This window comes from Lepidochelys olivacea, assembly GCF_965140295.1.
Source record: "Lepidochelys olivacea isolate rLepOli2 genome assembly, chromosome: 3".
In the NCBI taxonomy this organism is placed as follows: domain Eukaryota; kingdom Metazoa; phylum Chordata; order Testudines; family Cheloniidae; genus Lepidochelys; species Lepidochelys olivacea.
The window spans coordinates 120,007,422-120,034,430 of NC_140413.1; the positions used below are offsets into that span (position 1 = coordinate 120,007,422).

Consider the following 27,009-nt stretch of genomic DNA (forward strand, 5'->3'; position numbering starts at 1 on the left):
AAAATCCTAGAAACGTCTATCTTGTTTTTTCTAAAACAAAAAGATCAGAGACTTAAATCTGGAAGGTACATATTATTTCCTTGAAGCAAACAATACATGCAACTGCAAAATGTCAGTCTTTCTGCACCAATCTGACTTCAGTTTTAGTCAATGGTAAAACTCCCATTGATTTCAATGGTGCTTAAATCAGGAAGCAAAAGGAATTTTACTCCAAATACTCTGAGTGTTACAGCTTAATATGGTATGAGGCTTGCATGCCATGGCTGAGAAGTAGTGACATACCTTTTACTTCACTGACAGACATACTATATTTTGCGTAGAACTTTACTCCATTTTGTATAAGCAATTTCCACTCCAATGTGTTCTCTCACAAATGGAGTCTAATTTTCCATCATGGCTGTCTTAAAAATACATCCAAATGCTAAATCGGGGTTCTCAAACTTCATTGAACCATGACCCCCTTCTGACAACAAAAATTACTACATGACCTCGGGAGGGAGGACCAAAGCCTGAGCCCTGCCGCCCTGTGGTGGGGAAGGAGTCAAAGCCCAAGGGCTTCAGCCCCATGCAGAGGGCCTGTAACCTGAACCCCGACATCCAGAGCTGAAGGTCCCGGGTGGTGGGGCTTGGGCTTTGGTCCCAGGCCCCAGCAATTCTACGTCAGCCCTGGCAACCCCATTTAAAAGGGGTCATGACCCAAAGTTTGAGAACTGCTGTGCTAAATGACCAAATATGAAAATAGGTTCATGGTGCCAATAGTAGTCATTGTTACTGAATCACACTTGATTCCTTATGCTATTGATAATATTCTTAATTTCATAATCAAACAAAACAATCTAAATATACAGACACATAAAACATATTGGTTAATGGACCCAAAATCGGAGGATGAGTGTCATGCAATTGTAGTCCTTGAGCGCTGCAGTCTGGGTCTTTGAGTTAAATGAAAAATGTGTAAAAGTCACATATAGCCAGACAGCTCCCAAAAAGACTCATGTCACTGTTTTTTTCTCTATTTATACACAATAATTTATACCTGGGGAGTGTATAATTTACATGTGTAATTCACTCCTATGTACTGGGTCAGCACACGGCATCTGCACCACTTAAATCCCACCTTCTCATTTCAGTGTTGGATAAACCCTGTGCTGACCCTCTTACAGAAAGGTGAATTTCACCCAATAGATCCAGGATATATATATATATATATGCGCCCTGGTCTACACTGGGGGGGTAAAAGATTTGATCTAAGTTACGCAACTTCAGCTACATGAATAACATAGCTGAAGTCGACGTACTTAGATCTACTCACCGCTGTGCCTTCACTTGGGTGAGTCGACTGCTGCCGCTCCCCCGTCGACTCTGCCTGCACCTCTCGCAGTGGTGGAGTACAGGAGTCGACGGGAGAGTGCTCTCTTCTAGACTAGATGTGATAAATCGACCCCCATTGGATCGATTGCTGCCCGCCGATGCAGCAGGTAGTGTAGACATATCCTATGAGATGCGTGAAGACTTGGCACTTTTAGTTAAACAACAGAGCATTTGGGGGTTTTTGACCAACAAGCAGAAGACAGGCATAGTTTTCCCATGTTCCATTAAGATGACAATAGGCTTCCATGGAGCTAAGCTTTAGCGTTATGATATTTTGCATGTTTCAGACACATCTTATTCAAATTTTTGGTAAGACAAGTATGTATCTGAGCAGGCAGGATCAGACATAAGGCCCAAATCCTAAGAGAAGCAACTGAATGTGGAGCTGCTACACAAACAGCTGATTGCTATTTTGTACTACCTCTTTTGTCTTCAATCATTGGTAACACAGCTAGAAACCTCTTCAGAGGACATTATAGTCATAAAATTCCTAAAGAGACTTAATTTCAATATGTAATCCTATCACCACCTTCCTCTATTCCTAACCTACTTCCCTTTGCTACAGCTGCTTCTGCTGTCAATGGCAGAGATTACAGCCCCAATAAAATCAATCAGAATAGGATTCAGACCTCATTCCTTCAGCAAACGTCCTGTTGTGCTTTATTATTTGGAAGATGTATGGCGGAAGTTTATGGGCCATTCTTTTACTTCTTGGGAGCAGTACTAGCAATACATATATGAAGCTGACAACGCCTCTCAACATAAATTCTAACCAGGCAGCTTAAGCACCGTAGCAAAATCCTGAGTGTAAAAAGAAAGATGGTGAATTGCTAAACTATATCAATAACCCACCTTATTTTTTAAAATTATATAAGGTAATACTACTATAAAGATAAAGATTAAATAAATTGCTTTATGTTAAGAAAACTAGATCAGAGAAAAAGTGGGAAGATTTGAATTACGTTATCTGAACGTAAAATAGCAACAACAAAAAGGAAAGGAATAAATAGTAGTCATGTATGTTGTTGTGTACTTCATCCGGAAACATGATCAGAGAAAAGAAATGGTATCAATTTAACCTCAGTGAGGATTAAAAAAAAACAAAACTAAAAAAGAAGAAATTGATTTCATGATTCTAAGTAATTCACTGCTTTGATAACAGCAATTGTTTGTTTATCATCAAAATTCAGCCCTTATCATTAAGACATGCTTGTGCTTGGTTCAGATCTATAAATCTTAGTACAATTTAGTCTACATCTACACTATGAGCTTGGGGTGTGTTTCCCCTGCTCGTGTACACATACTCATGCTAGTTCTCAGCGAACTAGCATGAGTATGAATAGCAGTGTGGCTGCCCCTGCTGCTACTACCAGTGCTGCTGCGGCTACGCTTCTATTTATACCTGTGGTACCTCTCAGCAAGCTGGCGCGACTATGTGTACAGGAGAATCACACCCTTAGCTTGTAGTGTAGATGTAGCCTTATGAATGCCAAAGGGATGCTTTCTTTGAGATCCTGTCTCTTTGTATTTATTTCCTTTTTGAAGTTTATCCATATTTAGTGCTACTTTTACTTTGTACTTACACGTACTTTTCAAGGAGGTCTTCTAGAATTAAACCAAACACCTGACCCCCTAAAGAGGGAAAATATTATTGCGGTTCTACAGATGGTTAAATGGAGATACAGAGGTTAAATCACCTACCCAAGGCCACACAGCAAATCTGTGGCAGTGCCCTCACGAACAAACAATGGCATGCACGTCTTTTGTGTTTTAATTATTTTAGCTGTATGTACAAGCTGTGCAGTGTTAACAGTGTTTGTACTGTTAACATTTTTTAAAGGTTAAGATAAATGAAAACAGAAGAGTGTGTTAGAAGTTGTCACAAAGATGACAAACTCTAGTTAATAACTACATTAGTCATGAATTACCATGTGATTCTTCCCCAGAATTTTCCCTGCTTCCCATACAACAGATGTGTAAGCAACAAGAAAAAAAAGACACCACAAATATCCTTCACGAATCATCCTTGCCTTTTTCCTAAGAGAAAGAGAACATCTCTATTTCTGAGGTGATAAAAAACTGATTTATTGAAGGCAGCACAAGCAAAAGGACTTTTATGACTCAGTTTATCTTGACTGTTAATTGTACATTTCAGCTCTACAAATGCTGGGGGCATTTTTCTGGCTTTAGAAGAAGAATCATAATCAGCTGGTGGTAGAAAATAGGCATTCAAAGGTATGTTTCGATAGTTGCCAAATGCTACAGCTGCATGCTTAATTAAAACAAAAATATATTGCTTATTACCTCTAGTTTAAAATATGTAATCACAACTCAACCATAACTGCTGCAAAACTGCTAAACTATTACACATTTTTCAAGTGTTTTGTGCTATTGACATATTGTAGCTATTATAATTGTAAGGAAACTAGAATTAAAGTTAATAGAAAAGTTGTCGTCATCACATATGTTCACTTAGAATAACTGATTTGTGATGGTGCTTGGAATTAGCTTACAATTACATATAAAAATGTTCTTTGCTCCATATGTTGACTTAAGACAAAAGGACTCTTATGTGACAGAGCTCTCTTTTGATGTAATAATCTCTGCTAGAACATAATGATTCTACTCAATTGTGACAATATGAAGATTTCTGGTTAAGTATTTATGTTGAGTACAGTATAAGAGGAAGTTTAAATGGGACAGCCTGGCAGTCTGCCACATGGGAGTCAGACTTCGTGAGTCAAGCAAGCTTTCCAGGGCAGCAGGAGCAAGAAGAATGGAGTAAGTAGCATGCTTGGCTGGAACGATGGGTCCTGGAAGACCTCTTCAAAATGAGAAGAAATTATTTCCTCTTCAAAACAGGTCCCTGTCTATATCAGACTTTAAACAGAGCTAGGAGCTATGTGGTGTGCATGACGCTATCCAGTGGTTCTCAACCTGTGGCCCATGGGTGCTTGTGGCTCAATCAGCACACAGCTGCGGCTCATGTCACATCCTCCGGGCCATATACGGAGTATTGGAAGTGATCCACAATGGTAAATAGATTGAGAACCACAGTGCTACACGGACATGTAAGAAAACAAGTTTCTGCTCCCAAATGCTTATAATTTATACAGACAAAGGAGAGGAAACAAAAAGATTGGTCGGATGTGTTTGGCAAGTCATATTAGTGCTAACAAATCAGCTTAGGTTTTTACCATTTTTTTAATTAGTATACTATAACTTAGTTTAATTGAAGGGTTATAATATGAGGTAATGCCAAAGAAATAAAACTGTAGAATTTGGCCGCATTCTGTAAAGTACTAAGTTTCTGTTTCAAGCGTCTACTAAGAACAATAAGTCATCATAGTAATGATAAAGTATCCTGACAGCAGGCTAAATTTTACCCTCCGTTACATGGACACAATTCCCATTGTCTTTAATGGCATTTACTCTAATGCAGCCAAGAACAGAACTGAGCCCAGAATCCTTTTAAATAAATTTTAAAAATTTAGATGATTTTTAGTTAGAAAACTAGTTTAAAAAAGAAAATCAGTTATACGTTTTGTCAGCAGTTATCCCCCACCCAGGATATCCAGGTATGTCACTGCAGGTTTATAGACATGGAAAGAAGTGGACTAAGGTCCAATGTGAGTTTAATGAAATTACTGGTATGCTTAAAATTACGGACACTGCTTAGGAGCTTTGCTGGATCAGGACTAGTCTAAGGTACTACACTGTCTTACTCCCCAAATGCCTTTGTTACCTTGAACTAACATAGAAGTATAATACATATTAGAGTTAATTTCAGATATAGATTTGGAAGATGGCTTACAAACAATAAAAATTGTGTGTGGTGGGTGAACTAATTGCAGAGCGGGAGAACACTGCCATTTAGAGAGCTGTGAGATTTTCCTGTCCCATTAAAATATTTGAGATTTCAAAAAAATTTCCCATCCTGAATCAGGATGAAAAAAATCTCTAAAACTTTTGCAAACTAAAAAAAAATGTTCAGTTCAAGTCAATCAAAACAGTTCATCTCAATTTCAAAATGTTTAGTTTCAATTTTGAACTTTTTTTTACTATAAATGTAATTAAGAAAGTCATTTAGAACTCAAAAAATTAAGTTTTTATTTAGAAAATGTCAAAACGCAACATTATGACAAGTTCAAATCTGTTTTTTTTCCCCTTAAAAATGTTGAAACAGGAAATTCATCTAAATTGACCCTTTCTCACAAAAAGTTTAGGTTTTGATAAACAAGCATTTTCTAATGAAAAAAACACTTCATCTAAAAATTTCTGATGAAACTTACAGGAATGCTGTGTTCTGACTGTTTTTTGAGCATGGAAGTAGGTGGAAATTAAATTGTTTTAAGGCAGAATACAGTTTTTTCTCTGCACTATTCTGCAAAATATATATTTAACCTTGAGAAAGATGATCTTCAGTTGCAATGCTTTCGCACCTGGCGCCTGATCCAAACCCCGATCTGGCCCTTTAACAGCCCAGAGGCAGGATTGGGGGACAGGGAGCAGACAACCCTGCACCATAGAGAAGCCCAGCAAACAGGTGCTCTGAATCAGGTGATACAGCCGATCAGCATCTCACGGGATAACATGATTTTGGTAATTAATTGATCTTTAAATATTCATGGTAAATAGGCCTAATGGCCTGTGATGGGATGTTAGATGGGGTGGGATCTGAGTTACCCAGGAAAGAATTTTCTGTAGTATCTGGCTGGTGAATCTTGCCCATATGCTCAGGGTTTAGCTGATCGCCATATTTGGAGTCGGGAAGGAATTTTCCTCCAGGGCAGGTTGGAAGAGGCACTGGAGGTTTTTCGCCTTCCTCTGTAGCATGGGGCACTTGTTGGAGGATTCTCTGTTCCTTGAAGTCTTTAAACCACGGTTTAGACATAGGTGAGGTTTATCGCAGGAGTGGGTGGGTGAGATTCTGTGGCCTGCGTTGTGCAGGAGGTCAGACTAGATGATCATAATGGTCCCTTCTGACCTTAGTATCTATGAATCTATGATTGGCCCATATGCTCAGCAGGACAATATAAGGGAGAACTCAGCTCCGAGAGGGGAACCAAGAGAGACGATACACTCTGGTAACCAGAGCAGGAGGCTGCAGTAGCTGTAGAGGCCCCTGGAGTTGGAAAGGGCCCTACCTGGCAGCTACTAGAGGCCAGATGACCCCTGTCTGAACCTCCTAACCAAGGTGTTGTTTGTGTTACTTTTTACACTCTTTGTGAAGCCAACAAACAGAGCTCTGAAGAAAGTGACAGACACCTAAACTGGGTGTGGCTGACAAGTCTATCACCAACCTATAGCTAGAGTGTACACTGGTGGAGAACATGGGCATAGCTTGCTACTGACCAGGGAGAAACATGGATCCTGAAATTCTGGGGAAATGGATGGGAGAGCAGCAACACTAGGAGCTGCAACTGATCCTAGCACAGCAACAGTTACAGCAGCAGTTACAAAGAGAGGAGAACCAGCAGGAGGACCAGCAGCCAGAACCAGCAGGAGGACCAGCAGCCATTCGTACGCAAACGTCTGCATTGGGACCCCCAGGCTCCACAGGTTGGTGCAGGGCCATGGCTGCCAATGTGGGAGGGAGGAGCCCTCACTAAGATGGGACCAGATGATGACCTGGTGGCCTTCCTAGAAACCTTTGAGTGGGTGGCTAAGACCTATCATGATATTAGACACCCACAATTAGACACCCACAGCTGGCCTGTGCCAGCTGAGTCGGGGTAAAGAGCTGGGATAAGGGGGTGTTTAATTGTCGTGTATATGTTTGGGCTCTGGCTGCAGCCCAAACCCCGGGACCCTCCCACTTTACAGAGTCCTAGAGCTCGAGCTCCAGCCTGAGCCTGAATATATACACTGCAATTAACAGCCCGTTAGGCTGAGCCCCATGAGCCTAAGTCAGCTGGCATGGGCCAGCCACGGGTTTTTAACTGCAGAGTAGTAAATACCCACTATGGCCCTGGAAAGCTTGGGCCACTCAGATAGCACCCTATCGAACTGGAGAGGCACAGGTATAGTACTGGGTTCTAGGTGTGTCTGCAGCAAAAGATTATGGGACGTTCAAGGCTGCCATATTAGGTCACTTACAGCTCAATGAAGAAGGGGATCACCAGCGATTTAGACAGAAACTGTTTTCCCCAGACTTCCACTTTAGGGTGATAGTGCAGTGGTGCCACGGTTTTAGCACTTGTTGGTTAAATACAGAGGATCACTCCCTCATGGAAATAGTGGAGATGGTACCTTAGAACAGTTCTGCCAGAGCCTGCTGTCCAGACCCAAGGCGTCCTGCTCATACGTGTAGAAGAGGCAATCCACCTCGTAGAACACTTTCTGGAGGCAAAATTAGACAACTGACAAAAAAGCCCAAGAATCCCAATTCCACTGCCTCAGTCTATAAGAGGATGGGCACAGGCTGCAAGACCCCCTTCAAGCAGAGCATCAGTAGACTGTGGGATACGTTTGTGCTCTCCCAAGGGATTGGCCCTGGGGCCAAGCCTGACAAGCACACCAGGGATGACAGGTAAAGAGCCAGTAGTAGAGGGGTACTGATGAAATAAAAGGGTTGGGGGATGTCTCCTAACTTGCTTTACCTGGGGTCAGGAAGGCCATGGTTATAAAGACAGTCCCTAGATGCAGCATGACTAGACCCATGCCTGTGCTTTATAATTCATGGAGGAACCCCTTGGCCTGAAGGGGTATGGTGTGCCAATCACAATAGAGGGAACCACAGTGCTGGATTCTGGCTTGGGACAGACATTTGTACAGGAGCAGTTTGTAGCTTCTGGAGCTCTACGGGGTGCAGAATGGGTGTATGTGGCTGCGTTCCAGGAGATGTCTTGCTTTACTCCACACTCAGTGTTAGATTGACCATGGGGGCCCAAGAAGTTGACTTTAGTATGGCTGCGGTTCAGTATCTGCCCTAGCCTACGGCCTAGGCTGAGACTGGGACCCTGTAGCCAGTCTTTTGAAGGCAGTGATTAAATCAGGATCAGAACCCACTCTTGGTGCCCAGGGGGACTACAGTCTAGAGGAAGTCCTCCCCTTTTCTGACCTTATGTTGTTTGATGTAAGGCCCAAGTCACACTAGGAATGGCGTCAAGCCAGAAGAGAAGCCCTCGGGGCCAAGGGGAAGAGATCAGGGAAGGGCACTGGAGTGCAGTGTAATTTGGGCTCCCCTGGGGTTCACCTACCAGAACAGGCAGACCCAAACTGCAGGGGAAGACCTGCCAGGCTTGAACTAGGGAGACAACTTCATTTAGGGACATAGGGAGGATACAGTGTTCAGACTGTTATATGGTGACCAACTAGGGCAAATGGGGTACTGGTTGACCCTGTTCAGGACTCCCTGTTTGAACTAGAGGGGGATCACCGGATAAAGGTGTCCCAAGACAAACAGACTGGCGCCCGTAGAACTCAGTTCCCAGGCCATACTGGAACCAGGTGTTAAAACTAGCTTATGATATACCTTGGGCCAGCCACCTGGGGGTGGACAAAACCAGGGAAAGGATACTGGCCTGGTTCTTTTGGCAGGGCATTTACCAAGATATCAAGGATTATTATGCATCCTGCCCAGAATTCCAATTAGTGGGCCACAGACCGGCTCATAAGGGCCTCTTAATTCCTCAGCCACTAGTGGGCATCCCATTTGAGTGGGTTAGGATAGGCCTTGTAGGAGTCCTAGAATTGAGTTCAAGTGAATGTTGATTTATTTTAGTAATTGGAGAGTTCACCACCCAGTACCTGGAGGCCATGGCCTTGCGCTCTGCAACCACACAGGCAACAGTTACTGAAAGTATTCTCCTGGGTAGGGAGCCTAAGAATCATCCTGACAGACTGGGGCATGGCCTTCACATCATGACTAATGCAGGAGGCACAGGCCCTTCTGAAGGTCCACTTGGTAAGAACCTCTTTCTACCCCCTGCAAACAGATGGATTGGTAGAAAGGTTTAACTGCATGTTAAAAGGAATGCTATGAAAATTTGGAACTACTGCGTCCCAGAACTTGGATAAGATGTTACCCTATCTGTGGTTTGTGATCAGAGAAGTCCTGCAGTCTTCTTTGGGCTTCTCTTCTTTTGAATCATTATATGGAAGGCAGCCCAGGTCAGCACCTCAAGACTGGCCCATACTCTCAGCTAGATAATATAAAGGAGAGTTGAGCTCCATGAGGGGCTAGGGGGGAACCAGGAGAGAGGATATACTCTGGAAACCAGAGCAGAAGGCTGCAGGCAGCTAAGCCCTGTGGAGGCCCCACGGGTTAGAAAGGGTCCTAGCTGGTACCTGCCAGAGGATCCCTGTTTGACCTCCCACCGGACTGTTTGTGATATTCCTTCCTTCCTTCCTTCCTCCCTCCCTTCCTTTATTCCTTCCATAATTAGAGCCCTAAAGAAAGGGACAAAAACCTGGGATGAGCATGGCTGACTGTCCCCAGCTGGTGACTAGGGCACCAGCATACAGTTGCAATATTAGAAATGGACAATAACAATTCTGTGGTTGCTCCTACAGCAGGCACAAGTTGTGGTGGTGTACATTCTTGTTACAGGAGGCTTAAGGATATAAAATCCATAATAGGTCCTAGCTTTAGTTGTTCTTAAGTCAGTAAAGAAACGTCACCACAAATGCTTTGCAGCTGCTTCTGAACCACATAAACACATTAATGAAAACAAATTACTGGAAAAGTTATACACCAGACCCTCACTAGAACGTGGGGTTTGGGATCCATCCGCGGTATTGCGTTAACACGGGGACCACGTTATAGCCGGGGCCGTGTTACCCTGGATCCCAATTTAAATATTTAAATTTGGGATCCATCGCCGCGATTGCGCTATATGTGAATCCACGCTATAGTGATATGCACTCTAGCAAGGGTCCGCTGTAGTATAAAATGTAAAAGTAAATGTGCTAGATTTTTTTCATTACTTTAAATTCTGACTTTCTGTAGGTGATGCAATGCATTAAATGATCATAAACCTGACCATAACAGACACCTGTACCCATCACACAATTCAATACATCTGGTAACGTGTTCAGAAGAAACAGTACTGAACTAGTAAAGATGCTGAAAGTGATGATCAAGTTTCTTTGGCAGTTATTCAAGGAATACGAACCACTGTCAATACTAGTACTATCCTACCATTACTACAATATTTGATCAAATAAATCACTACAAAACACAAAATACTAAAGGTCAACATGTATGAAATCACTTTTTGTGTAAACATATAAAAAGAATCCCAGCAAGTAAAACTAAAATGTTTGTGAAATGTCATTTTTTAAGTGTGCTTATTTTATCACCTGCCAGCAGATGTAGCTGTGGTGCAATGCACAATGCAAACACATCAGAGATGTTCTCTCCAGTTCTATCGTTAGATGGCACCATCCTTAGATGGTGACTGTTAGACAAATGTCCTCTTGCTCTTCAGAAGTCTCCTAGGGAAGATTTTGTTTTGCACGGAAGTGCAACCTTGATGTTTGACAAATAAATATAACAACCCAGGCTAATAAATGCCTCTGCCTTCATAGCTGTGCACTACAATAGATCACAATAACTGCTGGCATCATTTCTACCCTTAATTATACCAATTCTGCCAAGTTTCAAGTTTCACTGCTCTTATAAAAGAGTATCACTGAGTCTCCTTTCCTTCATCCACCTCTGTTAACCCTTAAATAGCTCTTAAATATTGTGACTTCCTACATTGTTTCTAATTTTACACCTCCAGGTAGAGCCCAGCACGGGGTAGTTTTTTTAATGACAATTCCATCCCGCAGTGCAATACCCACTCTCACCCACTCCTGCATTGTTTGTTGCATTTTTATCCCACTCCTGCTATTATGGCAGCAGGTCCTGGGGGACCTGCAGGATCCCAGTCCCACTGCAGGGTTTTACTTCCAGGCATGTGGTAGACAAGTTGCATTACACACTCATCACTTCCCTTCACATATTTTTGCACGAACAAATTAGAATAGTTTTATGGCAGGTACATTGCTACCAGGGCCAGATCAATGCAGTCCATAAGCCCTAACGTCTGAGTGTCACAGTTACTAATGAAGCCAATGGGAGCTGAAGGTACCTTTTTATTTAGGTGTCTGAGTATGCATGTAGGAATCTAACCTTAGGCACCCAGGTTTGAAAATGTTGACCTCGGGGTACAAACTATAATCGCTATTGTAGCTTTAACAGTTTTATGTGCAAAGGAACTTAAGTTCACTCTTAAAAGTAACTGTTAGTAGACAGCATTTCCATCAAAGTTGATTTTTGCCTGGTACTTCATCATTCCACATCTATACGTTAAACAAGCCAACATATTTTTAACAGGCCATTTTGTAGGTCTGTACTTCTGCTCACATGATAGCAATTGATAACTTTCCAAAAAGCATGCACTTGTTTCCCTGGATACAGGAAAAAAATATATATCAGCAACTCCTGGTCAAAATGTTTATGTCTCACACACGCAAAACTAAAACGAAGGGAATGACAGCAATGTTGCAATGTGAGTTTCCAGAGATAGCTCTTAGGACGCTTGGGAGCTACCTCTGGGAAGTAATGTCTAAACTCTAGATGACGCTATTTTGATATTCAACCCTTGCTTCTGTGTATTATGTTAAAGGACTGGTCAAAAAAACCCAGCAACAATACAAAAAGATGACTTGCCTCAGAAATATTACTTATATTCAGAGGAAATTCTTTGTTTGATTAGAAAACTTTTCATTTATAGTAAACTTTGGGTTTTGTACCTGTAGGGACTTTAAACATTATCAGTTCAGTAGGTACATGATAAGATCAGGAGAGGAGAAACAAACACATGACAATAGTTAGTATAAAACAGCAATTTTTGATTGTGCAAAAGACTCAGACTTTAATGCAAGAAGGCACAATCATGATCATCTAGTCTGATCTCCTACATATTGCAGGCCACAGAACCTCACCACTCACTCCTCTTGTAGGCCCATAACCTCTGAAGTCCTCAAATCTTGATTTAAAGACTTCACGTTACAGAGAATCCACAATTTACTCTAGTTCAAACCTGCAAGTGACCCATGCCCCTTGCTGCAGAGGAAGGCAAAAAACCCATAGGGTCTCTGTAAATCTGACCTGGGGGGAAATTCCTTCCTGACCCCAAATATGATGATCAGTCAGACCCTGAGCATGTGGGTGAGGCTCACCCAATAATCAGTGCTAATTCACATTATCAGATGTGGGATATGCCAATTTCTCTAAAATCTGAAGATTTTAAAAAGCTAACAGAATAATATACATCAGTGGGGGGCAGGTAGGCTATTGGGCCAGTGTCAGGGTAGATCTGTACTTCCCAGGAAAATACAAACTAAGCTCAATAAAACAGAATTATCAGAAATTACTGACTAGAGACAAATCGTGCCATCCTTTGGCACCACCTGAAGTGCTCTGACTGAATGGAAATAAGAATCAGCAATATACTGTGGAAAGCACCATTTTGGCTGCTGAGTGACATTCTGGAGCTCAGCATGTAAAGGAGATAACTGGGTGTCCCCATCCTCTTTCCTACATTGTACCCCCTGCAGCCTGATAAAGTGTTTGAGTTTAAACAAGATTGCTTTGCATTTGTCTCATGTCCTAACTGAAAGCTCTGCCTCCCTTCACTTGTTCCTATTAAGAATATTGTGAGTGTGTGTGTGTGTGTGTGCAGAACACTACATTTTGGGGCCAAATGTTCTGCTAGGAAAAATGCCAGGGGAAGTAGGACCATGACACATGACTTACTAGGAGAAGGGTTATGAGGTAATTCACAGTGGGGCCAGAGGAAGGTGTAGAGATAGGGGTGTTGCTTAAGAAGGAAAATATCAGGCTGGAGTATGCTTAGGTTTTTTTCATTTTGGGAACTAAGAGGGAAGTTCTTGCTGGCTATGGAGATTTATGTAGTTTGTTCAAGTAGCCAAGAACATAATCTACTCATTAACATTCCAGCTTGGGAAGCAGACAGCTCCACCAAATCTGCAGTCACAGGGAGCCCTGATGGCAGATTCCCCCCAGGTCAGATTTGCAGAGACCCTAAGGGTTTTTCGCCTCCCTCTGCAGCAAGGAGCATGGGTCACTATCAGGGACAAAACTAAATGCTTGTATGATCTTTACTGTTCATATTCAATACTATGTGGCACTGGAGCATAAGCATCTCTGTGTGAAGATAACTTGAACTCCTTGCGGTGTAAGGATGTTTCCCTAGCTCCTTGGTCCTGACTGATGACATCACAAGATTCCCCCTCCTTCTATTTCACATGAAACCTCCATCCACTGTCCCCTTACTCTCTACAGAAACACACCAGTGAGGAAATTGATATCTGAAATAAAAACAGATGGCTCTTATGTTGCTGAAGTACTAATGCAAAACTTGGACACTTCATGGCTGAAGGCTGCTGAAAATAAACAGATTGTGCTAAAGGCAAAACTCAGACTGTATGGGGAGCTAAGCAAGGGATAACTTGGAATTCACACCCCCAACACAGAGAAAAATTGTGGCTACTATTCTAGTCTTACAGCTGGAATAGTGGCCCTATGTGAAGGCTCTAGAATACTGGTTCATATAAGTATGGTGTGAATCGTTCCTCTCCCACATCACCCACAACAGCCCCTTCCAAAAGAGCCTATTTGTCGATAGTATGAAGCCCCCGCTTTCCGGTGCACAGAGGCCACTGAGCAGCCATTCTCCCTCAGCACTCTGTAGAGCTCAAGTGGTATGGAGGACCCATGAAAGACATTCCATACCTAGATCACAATTTGTGAGGAAATGATGCGTGTACTCACACTGTGAACTCCCAAAGCCTTCCAGATGGCAAAACTGATCAGCCCAACTCCACACCAGGCATACAGTGAACCCCACCCCAAGGCTCGTAAGGCCAGCGATGAACCATTCTCTGGTAATGCAGCTGTGGCAGTAATACCCTAGAATCAAGATAAAAAGATCAAGGTTCAGTAACAAAAGGATTTTAAAATATCTAAGACAAGAAAAATGTTTGCTCTACACATTTGTCTCTTTAGCAAACTCTACTATTGAACTAAAGACTCAACAGCATTTGACAGTAACAGCAGAGGGTAGAGCAAGGGGGTTAGTTCAATCCCTTCCTGTCCCCCTCAATTCCCAAAGAGCTGGGCTAAAACCCTCCACAAAATTCCTCAGGATGAGTTGCTCTTAATCCTCCAGGAAGGAGACTCAGCAGCAGCCCTAGCAGTTGTTAATAGCACATGTGGGTAGCAGACGCAAGAACCCTAATGCAGCTGCCATGCGGGGATGAATGACTGACTGACTGGTTGGGGGCAGAAGATGCAGTAACTGAGTAGTAATCAGGAAAACAGAAGGGCCCAGAAATACCTTCACAGCCCCTGATCACCAGGAGTCAGAGTGTAATAATGCTCTAAAATTCATCTCTGGACTTGATACCCTCTCGCACAGGAGATCTGCAGACCTCCACACTGGCCCCCTGGGTAACAGAAGAGAAAGCTGGAGAAACAGCAGAGCCCTGATGACCTTCAGCCCCATGTGGAGCAGGTAACTCAGAAAGAGAGGGGCTAATGTGAGCGTGGGGGGAGAGGAGCATCACCTGAAGGAGTTCTGAAAATGGGCTTTTTAAAAAAAAACAAAACCCCCCAAACAACTAATGTTGTCTGGCACTGCTTGGATCTCATTTCTCCAAAGAACCAAGTGACTGGCAAATGCAGAACCCTGTTCAGCCTCTATACTGGTCATGCTGAGTCATTTTAACCATTTGTCAAAATTCCGATACATCAGGGTGGACAAACCTAATAACACAGAAATCTTTCTTTGGAAAAATCATTTCATGCTGAGCCAAACAGGTTCCCAGTTGTGATTTGAGGCCTTTGGGTGTTGTCCTAATATTAATGTACTATTACTAATATAGGAGTACATAGAACAGTTTACAATGACCAGTCAACATTTACCTAGTTATCACACTGTGATACCTGATTAACTGTACTTAATTCCTGTAGGATACGTGTAACCTACAGAATGTAACTGCAGTAAACCAAATACCACCGCAGCGTGGTAACCATAGGCACCAACTTCTTGGATGCTCTGGGGTTGGAGCACCCATGGAAAAAAATAGTGGGTACTCAGCACCCACCAGCCACAGCTCTTTGGTGGCTCATGGAGGGACTTGAAGGAGGGTGTAGAGCAGCCAGCAGTGGCGTCAGGGAGGGGGCAGAGCAGGGGCGGGAAGAGGCAGAATGAGTGTGGGGCCTCGGGGGAGATGGCGGAGTTGGGCGGGAAGAAGCAGTGCGAGGTCGGGGCCTTGGGGGGGAGATGGAGTGGGGGGGCCTTGGGCAGAGCAGGGGTGGAACACCCCTAGGGAACAGTTAAACTTATACTGACTTCATTGGAACTACTCAGGTTCAGGTAAGGACTGCAGGATTGGACTCTAAAACTTTAGTATGCTAACTATTATATGAGGCAAAATTCTTGGTCAGACCACATAAAAATGATAAACCTTGGTAAGTTCCAAAGTTTACTACCCTGAAAATGCTCCCATTCAGGCCCTGATTCTCGAAACACTTTTATGTGCTTAAATGTATATACATGAGTTTTCCCTCTGAACCCAATGGGACTGTTAAGCACATACATAAGTGCTTGCAGGACAGAGGACAAAGAACATAATTCTGTATGTAAATTAGCCCTTAGGTTAAAGAAAACTATTCTAGAAATATTAAGATTCAAATCTGCACAATAAAATAAACCAGTATCTGCACTCACTATTTAAAATTGTTTGAGTAATTTTGTTTTGTACTCAGAATTCTGAAAGAACTGATTAAAAACAGAAGGAATGAATCCTCAAGGTAAGGCCTTCTCCATGGAAACACTATGTTGGTAGGTAAAATTCTGGGAGTATAACAGAAATTGCCATTTTATTTTTAAAGAGCATGAAACTACTGTATGAAGGTAACAAATAGTAACTAGAAGTGTAAATGTGTAAACAAATAGGTTCATTTGCAAAATTATTTAATCAAAAATATGAAATCCTGACAAAGAAGATTCATTTGCAAGAGAATTTAAAGAACAGTTTTTTTCATATATTCGAAAGAATAGCAAAGAGAAATATGTATCAGAATAGCAGCCATGTTAGTCTGTATTCGCAAAAAGAAAAGGAGTACTAGTGGCACCTTAGAGTTAAAACTAAGTATCAGGATTAGCTTGATTTCCAAACTTGTTTAAAGCATTTATAGCTCTTGGATTTTTGCTTTCAAAAGATGACCTGCCATGGAAAAAGATTAGGTTTATGATCTTGTATGATATATACAGAAGACTTGAAAGTATGTGGTGGTTTCATTTTTTTTCCCTAAAAAAGTTTGTTACAAATTCCTGTCTTATCTATCCTGTTTTTCCTGGAATACTTTATAAATCCCTTGATGGTGATGGATGATATGATGAACTAGGATGATGTCTTCATAATTACCTGTAAAATAAACCCTGCGCAGTTGAGAGAGGGAGTTTTAATCACAAATTTTAGAAATTCTAGGTTTTTGTTTGTTTTCATTAATACCTGCTTAACTCAAACATGTGCCAAACAGTTGTGAGAAAAGATCTCATTGTTAAAGGATCAACATCCTTACCCTTAACTTTAGGGTAAGAAAATCCCACACCAGTTCTTTAGCTCTCCAATGTCAACTCCAGCAAAATCATAGAAAACAAGATTTTACACTACTGATATTTCTAATGTAAATCAGCAGAAAAAATATCTAAATTGACCGCACCCTACCCATTGGTTAAGCCTTTATTATACATCATAAAAAAGTGTGAAAAACCAAGTGCACAAACCCAAGATTTTCCTTTTGCAGGTCATCTTTAAATAACCTTCCTGAAAATTTTAATATAGATCCTGCTATTTGCCCTCCTGCATTTAATTTCTATCTATTTAAGCATATGTAGAGTGCCCACCACTCTACATTTGGACATTGGAATAGGATCAAAAACTTTTCATTCAACTTTGAATCATAAAACAACTATATATTTAAATAATCCCAGAGACAATCATTAACCGTTTTCATTCACTTTTTAAATTTCTAAGATTTAGTTCTGAGCATGGTTATCCAGCTGAAATATATGTTCACAAAGCATATATTCAATAGCAATCTGTCTATTTACATAGCCTAATCTAATTTAAGAGTAGAAACCATTAACAAAATGCTATTAAACTTGGGGCAACTCAAACACTGTTGGCTCAGTTCTCACCTTAGAATTACAGGCGCACATCGTTTAAAATCTGAGTGGCATGCACGGATACATGCATTGTGTATATGTATATATATATATATATGTGTGCACAAAGACACAAACTACAGTGATCATTATTCAGACTAAGTCCTTTATATAAAAGTCCTATGATCTCTGTACAGTAGCTAATGAATGTTCATAACAATGATTCTGTTACTTTTAGAAATTCTATAACTTTTCTTTGTCTGACATTTTTCCTATCTAAATATTTCAAATATAATATAAAATCTGAGAATTTCTCTACTTTTGAACATGAAAAACCATGCCAAAAAAATCCACTTAATTGAATCTTTAAGTGGGAGACACAAGTGCTATTTGTGAAAATGGATGGCAAAAATTAATTCTATTTAAATGCTTCATTGCGCCAAAAAAAGTGATAATCGAAGAAACTGATCTGGCTTTATTGGCAGTAGTTCAAGAGAGTTTAGTCACAAGCCGACTCCTCGGGGGTATTAAGTATCCAAATAAATTGTGGTGTTTAGAGAAATCTTTGTCGTAAGATGTTCAGGCAAGCTATTTAAATCCTCAAGAGAAGTGATGAATGAATTGCTAGGAGAAATGCTTCTGAGATCACAATGCAATGGCATAGAAAAAATGTTTCATTAATTAAAACATACAAATAGCTATGTATTGCTCTTTTAAGTGAATGGGGTTTTACTCACACCTTTGTTACTTATTGTCAGTACACATTCGTTTCTCTTCATCACAGCTCCAAGATTTGAAAATACCTCTCTGAATACAAAAATAAATTGCTAAAACACTTTTTAAAAACAGGCCAGGAAAATAGGGAACAGAATTCACTGACTTGATTCCCAAAATCTATGTTCCAAATTTTTGCTTTTTTTTTTTGGGGGGGGGGGGGAATTGAGGGAGAGGGAAGAAGACAGGGGACAGACACGCTACCGTTGAAGGTACCTTTTTCAAATGTATTAGGGACAAAGGCCCCAAACTTGCAATTGTCTCCATGTGAGCAGCTCTCTATGTCTGCAGAGAAGCCCCATTGCCTTCAAGGTGCTTAAAGTTAAGCACATGCTCACTGCTTTGCTGGATTGGGGCCAGATTTCTCAGCACCTGACATGATTGACCCCACTGTGAGTTAAGTTAAATGCATGCACAAATCTTTGTAGGATTGGAACCTAAATCACAAGAAAAAGAAATTATGAGTTTGTCCTTTAATGGCACTGGATTTTATTTTAAAAAAATCTCTTAACTGGCAGTTTCTGCTTTGGGGTGTTGCAAGTCAGAATTAAGGTACATTATCAGAGCTTGTCCTCCAGGTATTTCATACATGCTTAACTTTGCTCTCATGAGTAGTTACACTGATTCCTATTTCAATTCATAGGAGTAAAGTTAAGCATTTACATAAGTATCTGCAGGACTGGGGCCTTGCCTCGTACTTTCCTAATCAAAAGGTGCAAACTTGTGTACTGTGGTCACGTCAGGCATAGAGATGGAAATAACCTTGAGAAAGTCATCATTAGGGCCCTACAAATTCATGGTCCATTTTGGTCAATTTCACAGTCATAGGATTTAAAAAATAATAAATTTCATGATTTCAGCTATTTAAATCTGAAATTTCAGTGTTTTAAATGTAGGGGTCCTGCCCCAAAAATGAGTTGGGGGGGCGGGTTGCAGTACTGCTACCCTCACTTCTGCACTGCTGATGGTGGTGGTGCTGCCTTCAGAACTGAGCAGCTGGAGAGCGGCGGCTGCTAGCTCGGAGCCCAGCTCTGAAGGCAGAGCCGCCGGCAGCAGCAGTGCAGAAGTAAGTATGACATAGCATGTTATTGCCACCCTTACTTCTGCGCTGCTGCCTGAAGAGCTGGGCCCTCAGTCAGCAGCCGCCACTCTCCAGCCGCCCACTCTGAAGGCAGCAGTGCAGAAATAAGAGTGGCATGGTATGGTTTTGCCACCCTTACTCCTACGCTGCTGCTGCCGGGGTGCTGCCTTCAGAGCTGGGCCCCTGGCCACCAGCTGCCGCTCTCCAGCCGCCCAGCTCTGAAGGCAGCAACGCAGAAGTAAGAGTGGCATGGTATGTTTTTGCCACCCTTACTTCTACGCTGCTGCTGCCGGGGTGCTGCCTTCAGAGCTGGGCCCCCGGCCACCAGCTGCCACTCTCAGGCCACCAGCTGCCGCTCTCCAGCCGCCCAGCTCTGAAGTCAGTGCAGAACTAAGCTGGTATTACCAGGACCCCCGCCCCCAAATAATCTTGTGACCCGCCCCTGCAACTCCTTTTGGGTCAGAACCCCCAATTTGAGAAACGCTGGTCTCCCCTGTGAAATCTGTATAGTACAGGGCACACAAAAGACTTGATTTCACGGTGGGAAACCAGATTTCATAGTCTGTGACATGTTTTTCATGGCTGTGAATTTGGTAGGGCCCTAGTCATCATGTAAGGAATGGTGCCAGGTCATCGTAATAGGGTATGACCAGCGAGGAGATGGATAAATGGTGTCCAGCAGATCACTGGGAGGTCAACTGCTGAGCGCTCAAAGCTAGTGATGGATTGAGAAGGCTTCTGAAAATTCTGCTATGGTTTCACCAAGAGTCAGACATGAATAAACGGATTTTACTTACTTACTTATTTACAGCAGTCCTTTCCTGCATCATGCCTGGCTCTTACCCCTGCTGTTAATCTCTCACTTTTGTAAGCATAAAAACATTATTCATTTTAACTATGCATTTTACATCTATGATGACTGCATTTAACTTTAAAGCTAGTTATTCATGGTTATGCTTTTACTTTTGTATAATATCATTTAAAAGTTGTATTATTACAAATGATAATGTTCAATGCTCTAAAATATACAATTCTAAATGAAATTAATAATGCTACTACAGAGCTACTTTTCTGGTTTGGTGACTAGTCCTCAGCCATTCTTTTGTTGACAGTTATACCATTTTCAAAGTCTAGCCTCAGAAACTGTTCACCAGCTATCCTCACAATCAGCATGACAAAAAGCAGCATTTCCTTTTTATGCTCTATAAGGTTCTAGTTCTTGGTAGACACTGATGTTTGCTGATAAACTGTTTTCATTCAGTTGCAGGGCTAGCAGCAAATATAGGTTTCAACCAAAAAGGAAAATCCTTCACTTCACTTGGTGCCACGTCCAACCTACATACACTTCAGTGTCATCTTAATGCCACTCTAGATTAATTTCATATTGAGTAGTAGGGCAGGTCAGCCAGTGAAGAGCATACAGATCTGAAATGGTGTTAATGTAACGTCCAGGAAAAAGTTGTTTTAAAACATCATTACAAGATGGTAAAAAGTAATAGCCAGTCATAATGAAACCAACTGAGCTATTTGAAACAGGATTTATATAATTGTGGAATTACATTATTATACAGTGTGCCTACTTCTTAATATATTTAAAATGAGACAACTGGCTTAGTTTCTATATATCTTACAAAATTGAATGTCATAAAATTAATTACAAATAGTTACACGTATAAAAGCCAATGACACTATACTCACACACTCTAAGTAAAACAAAACATAATAACTGATACTATAACTTTATATCCCTCAAACCCTTCTCTCTCCAAAAGCTGAGAGAGAAAGATGAGTTTTGAAGACAGCTTTGAAGGTTAAAAAATCTGGGCATTGTTACACTAAGTAGACTAAGTAATTTTGTGTATATTTCAAATCTAAATAGGCCATACATAGGAAATACAATATACATATAAATCCATAAATACAATATCCATATAAATAGGAAATACAATATACAATATGGCCACAAAATAATGTATAAATACATTCTACAACTAACCTGGCTTGTTTATTTTTAAATCCAGTGACGTTTAATATTCATCAAAATCTTTTATCACTTGCTAAAGCCAGGTATAAGGCAGGAAGGCACTCTGCAAGCTTTCCCAAAAAATCTCACCCAGTGTACCTTAATCCTCACCTACATCACACCTTTCCCAGTATTCTAGTAGCACAAGACTCTTCTGAACATAATAATAATTATGGTAAACCAGTGGTGGGCAACCTGCAGCGTGGGCAACACGCAACCCCTCGTCAGGGTAATCCGCTAGCAGGCTGTGAGACATTTTGCTGACGTTGACCATCCGCAGGCGTGGCCGCCCGCACCTCCCAACGGCCATGCTTTGCTGCTCCCCGCTGCTCCCATTGGCCATGCCTGCGAGTAGTCAATGTAAACAACTGTCTCGCAGCCCTCCAGCGGATTATCCTGACGAGCAACGTGCGGCCCACGGGCTGCAGGTTGCCCACCACTGTGCTAAACTGTAAAAACATTTTTCACTGTTGGAGAGGATGGGATGTTAAAAAAACTGATCCCTGTTGGTTTTCTGCTACTAAAAGTACCCTGCTGTTTATTTTCTTATTTTAAATTATCTAGATTTTGATCATTTATCTTCTATTAGTTTGTCTTTAGAAGAATTGTTACATTACTCACAGAAAAAATGTGTATGCTGCATCTTACTGTTCACCTATCTGAAATTAGAGGGCGTTTGCATTTTTTGCTAGATAGTCTAGTATTAGAGGTGACATGGGATCAGTATGGAACAGCCACAGAGTGATGCGTCCCAGCCTAAAGTAGGGTTTTGCAAGATGAAGGATGGATCTCAGATATTCCCTCCTCCAAAAGAAGACATATTGAGGGTACAAAATAAACGCTGTGATAAACTTAATGGAAAGTACAATGAATAAAATTATACGATTTTGTATGTCAGATCAAAAGGATTTAGAGGGTGAGGTATCTCTTGGGTGCAATAGATATTATAGTAGTTTTAGTGTTTGATCAATTTTAAGTGTTTATTTTACAAATGCTCATTCAATGAAAAACTGACTAAGGAAAAACTCTTCTTGAATAGTTGTGTTCTGTTCCAAGATTAGATATATTTGCACATATAGTCCCATCATTAGGTTTGTCCTTGCAGTTAAAAATGCAGAATTATTTACAGGTTTCTCGGTCTAAATGTTTATGGCACAGATGTTCTACTAGGTCAATATTATGTATTTACATAATCTTTATTTTAAAATTCCCTACGTATATTAATTATACACACAGAATGTCCTCAACTTGAATATTTTTAGAAGCTTTTTGAATGATCTAACACTATTTTTTATTTATCTTATTGCAAGTGTTACATACATGAGAGTCACAGACCAGTACATGTACCATGCGTTGTAATACCTAGGTGGCATGGGACAAATTAAAGATGGAGTAACATTTTAATTTTAAATGTCCATGTTTTTCTCTGTATCATCTAACTAAAACAGATTTCTGCATATTTATTTATAACAGTGATCATTCATGCACTAGGTTTATCTGTGACAGAATATTTATCTACATGATATTCATTTAATCATATAGGTTGTAATCTTGAAAATGTGTGTGCTTAACTTTAAACTTGTCAATGGGAACACTCACGTAAGTAAAGTATACCCATGTTTGCAGAATCGGGGCTTTAAATTGCAAATGTATTGTTTAAAAGCTTTGTGTTTCAATAATTTTGTGACAGAGGGCAATTTCCTGCAATATCCCAGATAAACCTTAGTGAATTAAGTTAAATTTTTTAAGTATAAGGACCCATTGTATTAAAAATAGAATTGTTTGTGTTGTTGTAGGACTGTATGTAACTTTTCTAGGGTAATGACTAATGTATACCTTGGGGAAATGTTATGAACTTCAAAGGGACAGTATGTGCAAAGTGGGCTTCCTAGGAGGTACTTGGGAGGGCATTTGAAGCTATGCCCTGAGGAGGAAAACCCATTGTCTACCGATTGATCTGGTTTCCTGAAGCAGGTAAAGAGCCCTGAACTATGAGGCTGGACTAAACTTTTCATGAGTGTGCTAGTTCTGTGCTGAGGCTGTTATAAACTTGTGACCATAGACAAGAATCCTTTGTGGGATCTGAAGGACTAAACTCCTGCCAGAACCCATGCTGGAGTTAGGCTGATCTCTGGTAAGCTTATTAGTGTGCATGTAGGTTCTTTTATTGTTTTTAATATGTTTTCTCTGTAATGCTTTTACCCTAAGAATAAATAAGTTTTCACAGAAAGTGCTTTGAGGTAACATTGTTATTAGTCTCTGAAGAGAAAACAAACAGGTCTGCTTAGACAGTCTGACTTGGCTGGTGCATTTATAGTCTAATTAGGGAGCTGTGCAGCCTGGAAATATCCCGGTCAGAAAAGTAAGAGATGCATGTCTCCACCCACGAGAGACAATGGCTGGAGAGCCAGAAGCCTAGCGTCTGTGCCCTTAATTGACCATAGAGGGGGAATACAGGTGTAGTCTCCCTGAACTGAGATAAATTTATTTAATATTTTTCATTGGATTATAGTAATATGATCACAGCAGACTGAATAAACTTTTTATGGGTTTTATTATAACCAGCCCAGATCTGCCACTAAAGCAGTAAGGAACACTAACACCTAACTTAGAATTAACTCCTGCTCTCATTGACTTCATTGATGCAAAATCAGGCCTCCTGGTTATAAAACTACTACACCATTAACAATTAGTATAGCCAAAATGAGCATGCAATAATACACTATGAAGCAAAAATTTTATTTTTACTTTCGCATGGTTGTATAGTACTTTAAAAGAGACAAACCTTATCGAACCAGTTGGGGTTTTTCTTTTTAGCCATAGCAAGTGTTGTACCAAAACCAGCTATCACTCCTGCAGTAGCAACAGTACCTAGAAAAATTCCACCTGCCAACAAAATTTAAGAAATTAAAATAATGAATTTATTTCCTAGAAAAAAATAATGTTCAAACATTAAAAAAAAATCAGAAGTGCAGATCTATCAGCAGCTGCCTAAGGGAATGGAATAGCTGTCAAACTGCTCATTTTCTCAATCTAGTGAATGACAAGGAATGTTTTATAATATAGTACTTTAAAGATCAATGATTAGTTTATATCAGCAAATTAAAATGCTGATTTGCTACTTCACACTCCTGGCGAAGAGAAAGGGCACATGGCCAGTAAATCCATGTAGAGACTGATCATCAATAGGAAAGATGGGTAAGGCAACTTCTGTTGTTGAGAGGGAGAAGATTTCGAGCCACTCAGAACTCTTCTTCTGGTCAGGTCTGTGTGGTTCAAAAGCTTGTTTCTCTCACCAACAGAAGTTGGTACAATAAAAGATATTATCTCGGCCACCTTGTCTCTCTAATGTTCTGGGACTGACACAGCTACAACTACCCTGCATTCATCTATAGGAAAGTCAGATAAAACCAAGCAGACTCCAGGCTTTCCCAGGTAAGGTCCTTCTCCTTTACAGTGCTCTCTGAGCAGTATCTCCCCACAGCAGCATGGGTCTCTCAAGAGCTATGTATCCCCTGGCTATATACTTCAGCACCCTTTCTTCAAGGGGGAGACTTAACTCTGCTTCTTGCAGCGTTCATCAGTTCAAATTACCAACTGGAAATCTGCCCATATATGAGGACACATTCAGCAGCTGTTCTCCAGCTTTGTTCCTGTTGTGGCGTAGAGCACCATTTCTATACCCATGGTGGTAGCTGAGGGGCTTCTGCAGGTCTTGGGAAGAAGGGGAAGTGCAACTTTCAGTTGCTCCAGAGAGACAAGGTGGGTGAGGTAATATCTTTTATTGAACCAACTTGTGTGGGTGAGAGAGACAAGCTTTTGAACTACACAATGTTCTTCAGGTCTGGGAAATGTACTCAAATTTCACTGATAAACATAAGCTGGAACAGACTGTTTAGCATAAATAGCTAACACATATTTCAAAGGATCATTCAAGGTGAAGTTGCCCATTAACAACTCTGCAGTCATGGGCTGGTTATGAGGGTTACAAATTGTTGTTGTAATGAGCCATAAATCCAGCGTGTCTGTTCACTCCATATTTTGTAGTGTCCAGCAAAGGTGTGAATTTAAGCTCCCAGGCTCATCTTTTGAAGCTGTTGTGCAGGTTTCCTTTGAGGAGGAGGCCTGAGAGGTCAGATACAGAGTGATGGCTTTGTGACAAGTGCAGTAGCTTCAGAGGCATTTCCAAACCTGCTTGCACTCTCTTGCTCCCCTCTGAGCAACCTGAAGAAGCAGGTCCCACCCAAAGGGATGGTCCCCTTGCTCCCTTTGGGGCTGGAATGAGGCGCTGGGGCTGCAGCAACAGCGGTGCAGGGGGAACCACTCCTCAGAGATGGGGGTGGGCAGGCAGAGGCTGTCAGCACCAAGATGTGGCTGAAGCCACAGCACCTGCTAGAGCAGCGGTGGCCCCTCCTGCAACCCATAAATCCCCCAAGGAGGCAAAGGGCAAGGAGTGGGGCACTCAGCTCAGCTGGGGAGGGGAGAAGCAGCAGCATCCTTGGGACCTTCTTGTTACAGCCCAGGCTGTGGCCAGCAGCACCCCAGCCAGCCCCCCTGCCCACCCTGGGACACAGCCAGTCTGCCCTGGAGACAAGGGGCTTTCTCACACCATTGCTGTGATGGGGGGGAGAATCTTCCCCACCTTGTGGGGACTAGGCAGAGCAGCAGCGCCCCCACGTGGGGCCTTTACCCCACCCCCGGCTCGCTGCACCTTTGATGAAGAACTTGTCCTGGGCTGCTGCAGGGTGACGGCCCGCCCCCGCCACGGGCGACCCCAGCCCGGGCTTCCCCTCCGCGGCAGCAGCAGCGGCGCCCCCCGCGCCAGCAGCCGGCGCCATGCTCGGGTCGGCGAGCCAGGCTCCTCCCTGCAACCCGGATGGAAACCGAGCTGGGCAGGGACGCGCTAGCCCAGCCCCCGCCCGCGCAGCCGGCCGCGCTCGGCTCGGAGTCCCTCGTACTCCTCACCCCGCCGCGGCAAGGCTTCCCCAAGCCGCCCAGACCCGCCGCGCCAGTCTCTTCTGGCGTCAGCTCAGGGCGGGGGTGTCCTGCCTCCCCCCTTGATGCACCTCCACCCCCAGCAACAACCCACCCCCAGGCGTCAAACTGCGTTAAAATGATTAGCCCCCCCCCCCCAGCTGTGAGTGAGCGGGGCGGGGCAGTTTTAGGGGCTGGTGTGTGACAGAAAGTATTGGCGAAAAGAACAGGAGGACTTGTGGCGCCTTAGAGACTAACCAATTTATTTGAGCATGAGCTTTCCTGGGCTACAGCTCACTTCTTCGGATGCACAATCAGCCTGAAGGGGCGAGTTGAAGACAGCGGCTGAGGCAGCCTGTAAATGTCTTGCCGACACCGGCGGGCTAATCCGCTGTGTGGCGTGTGGCTTAACGCTGCATGTGTGTTATAGACTGTCCGTTTTCTGCGGCAGCCTTTGCTTCTTAAAAATAGGAAAGTATTCTGCAGTAATATGTACAATTTGGGACAGGGAATGTCTTTTTGCTCTGTGTTTGTATAGGGCCTAGCTCAGTGGGGTCCTGGTCCTTGGCAAGACACATAATTTTACAATAGTA

At 42.1% G+C, this 27,009-nt stretch overlaps 1 protein-coding gene across 2 annotated transcripts in view; it reads right to left on the minus strand.

The window, feature by feature from the left end:
* Window positions 1-26,318, minus strand: part of TMEM242 (transmembrane protein 242) — a 45,307-nt gene extending 18,989 nt beyond the window's left edge. The window contains exons 1-3 of one of the 2 annotated variants that reach the window (XM_084624622.1): window positions 26,154-26,318; window positions 24,228-24,328; window positions 14,162-14,299 (exon numbers count right to left, since the gene is read on the minus strand). In XM_084624622.1, coding sequence (XP_084480748.1) covers window positions 14,162-14,299; window positions 24,228-24,328; window positions 26,154-26,280 — 366 coding nt within the window. In that variant the 5' untranslated portion in view covers window positions 26,281-26,318. The remainder of the gene's footprint in view (window positions 1-14,161; window positions 14,300-24,227; window positions 24,329-26,153) is intronic. The other variant, XM_084624623.1, reaches the window with a different exon arrangement.
* Between the last annotated feature and the right edge of the window lie 691 nt (window positions 26,319-27,009).